This window comes from Monoraphidium neglectum (assembly GCF_000611645.1).
Source record: "Monoraphidium neglectum strain SAG 48.87 unplaced genomic scaffold scaffold06737, whole genome shotgun sequence".
Lineage (NCBI taxonomy): Eukaryota > Viridiplantae > Chlorophyta > Chlorophyceae > Sphaeropleales > Selenastraceae > Monoraphidium > Monoraphidium neglectum.
Window position 1 is genome coordinate 1 of NW_014006911.1, and position 1,479 is coordinate 1,479.

A 1,479-nucleotide genomic window follows, 5' to 3' on the forward strand; every position below is an offset into this window, starting at 1 on the left:
CCCTTCACCACCACCACCACCCCCCCCCCAGGCCACCTGGTGGGCCAGTTCCCCGGCCGCTTCCGCTGCGCGGGGCTGCGCAACCCGGTGCTCAACATTTCCTTCATGATAGGCCAGACAGACATCCCAGACTGGTGCTACATCGAGACCCTCGGCACGGAGGTGCGGGGGGACACAAATCGGCGGCCGCGGGGCGGCCAGGGGCGGCGCGGGCCGCGGGGCGGCCGAGGTTTTTATTCCTGGCGGCTGGTTGAGCCGCCCCATGCCGCGCCGATTTCGTTTGTGAGATCCCACATCCTGCTTCATTGAGGTGAGGTTCACTATCGTACCGCTGTCCTGCCCACCTCACTCACCGACCTTGGTCGACAGGAGGGCCGCCGGCGGTATCGGCCAGACCCCACCCCGGCTGATCTGGAGGCATTCTACAATGCATCCCCCGTCGCCCACGTGGACAAGGTGGGGGACGGGCCGACAAATGGGATGCGCAACATGCCTTTTCAACTATGGGCAGACGGCGCGCTCCCCTGACGCCGGCGGCAGTGCTGTGAGACTGTCACGTTGGCCCAGCACGAGCCGGGCCGTCGCGCATGAGCAGGCGACGGCGTCCGCATCGGCAAACACTCGAAGCCACTGCGGCCGCGGCGGGGCCGCCGCTCGTCTCGTGGCGCCGCCTCAAACCGCCACCAGGCGCCCCCTTTGGGCCGATGCCACTGCACTCTGCCCCCCACTCCTTGAACGCGCACCCCCGCCATATGTCTGCCGTACAAGCGCTTCTCGTACCCTCCTTGTTCCGCGGCTACTATACCGTGCATGTCTCTCCCCTGTACACACACACACACACACACACACACATACGCATGCTGCACCACACACCCACAGGCACGCACTCCCTCTGGACACATTCGTCCCCACACAAAACCACACGCTGTTCTTGCACACAAATTCACACCTGCCCTGAACCACAAGCACGCGCCCCCGCGTCTACCTACCCACCCAACCCCAGGTCGTGGCCCCCCTCGCCTTCATGCTCGGCGCCAAGGACCGCCGCGTCCCCCTCGACGACGCGCGCCGCTACATCGACGCCGTGCGCGCCAGGGGCGTCGACACGCGCGTGCTTGTCTTCCCCAATGATACGCACGCCCTGGACAAGCCCAACACAGAGTTCGAGCAGTGGCTCAACCTGGCCTGGTGGCTGGGCCTGCACGTGCCGGGCGGCAAGCGGCCCGAGGGGGGCGCCGAGTGACGGCGCGGGCGCGGCGGCCCGCGTGTGTCGTAATCGAGCTGATACTGTATTCAGGGTGACGCCGTCCCGGTCGTCACTCCATAGGCACTGGCGAGCGTCGCATTATTACCACACGTCGATATTTGAGGGGGCGTGTTTTGGGGGCTGCTTTGACTTTTGACTTCTGGCGCCTCATGCGATGTGATCCGCCACTGGTATTTTATAGCGATGGTATTGCAATGCTGGATGCGGTCTTA

At 65.1% G+C, this 1,479-nt stretch overlaps 1 protein-coding gene across 1 annotated transcript; it reads left to right on the forward strand.

Moving 5' to 3' along the window:
- Positions 1–105: 105 nt before the first annotated feature.
- On the forward strand, positions 106–1,243 carry MNEG_16740 (hypothetical protein; the record flags this gene model as incomplete). The annotated part of the gene is made up of 3 exons (XM_014034790.1): positions 106–162; positions 370–456; positions 1,004–1,243. The coding sequence occupies 3 exons, from the start codon at positions 106–108 to the stop codon at positions 1,241–1,243; spliced, it is 384 nt and encodes a 127-aa protein (XP_013890244.1).
- Between the last annotated feature and the right edge of the window lie 236 nt (positions 1,244–1,479).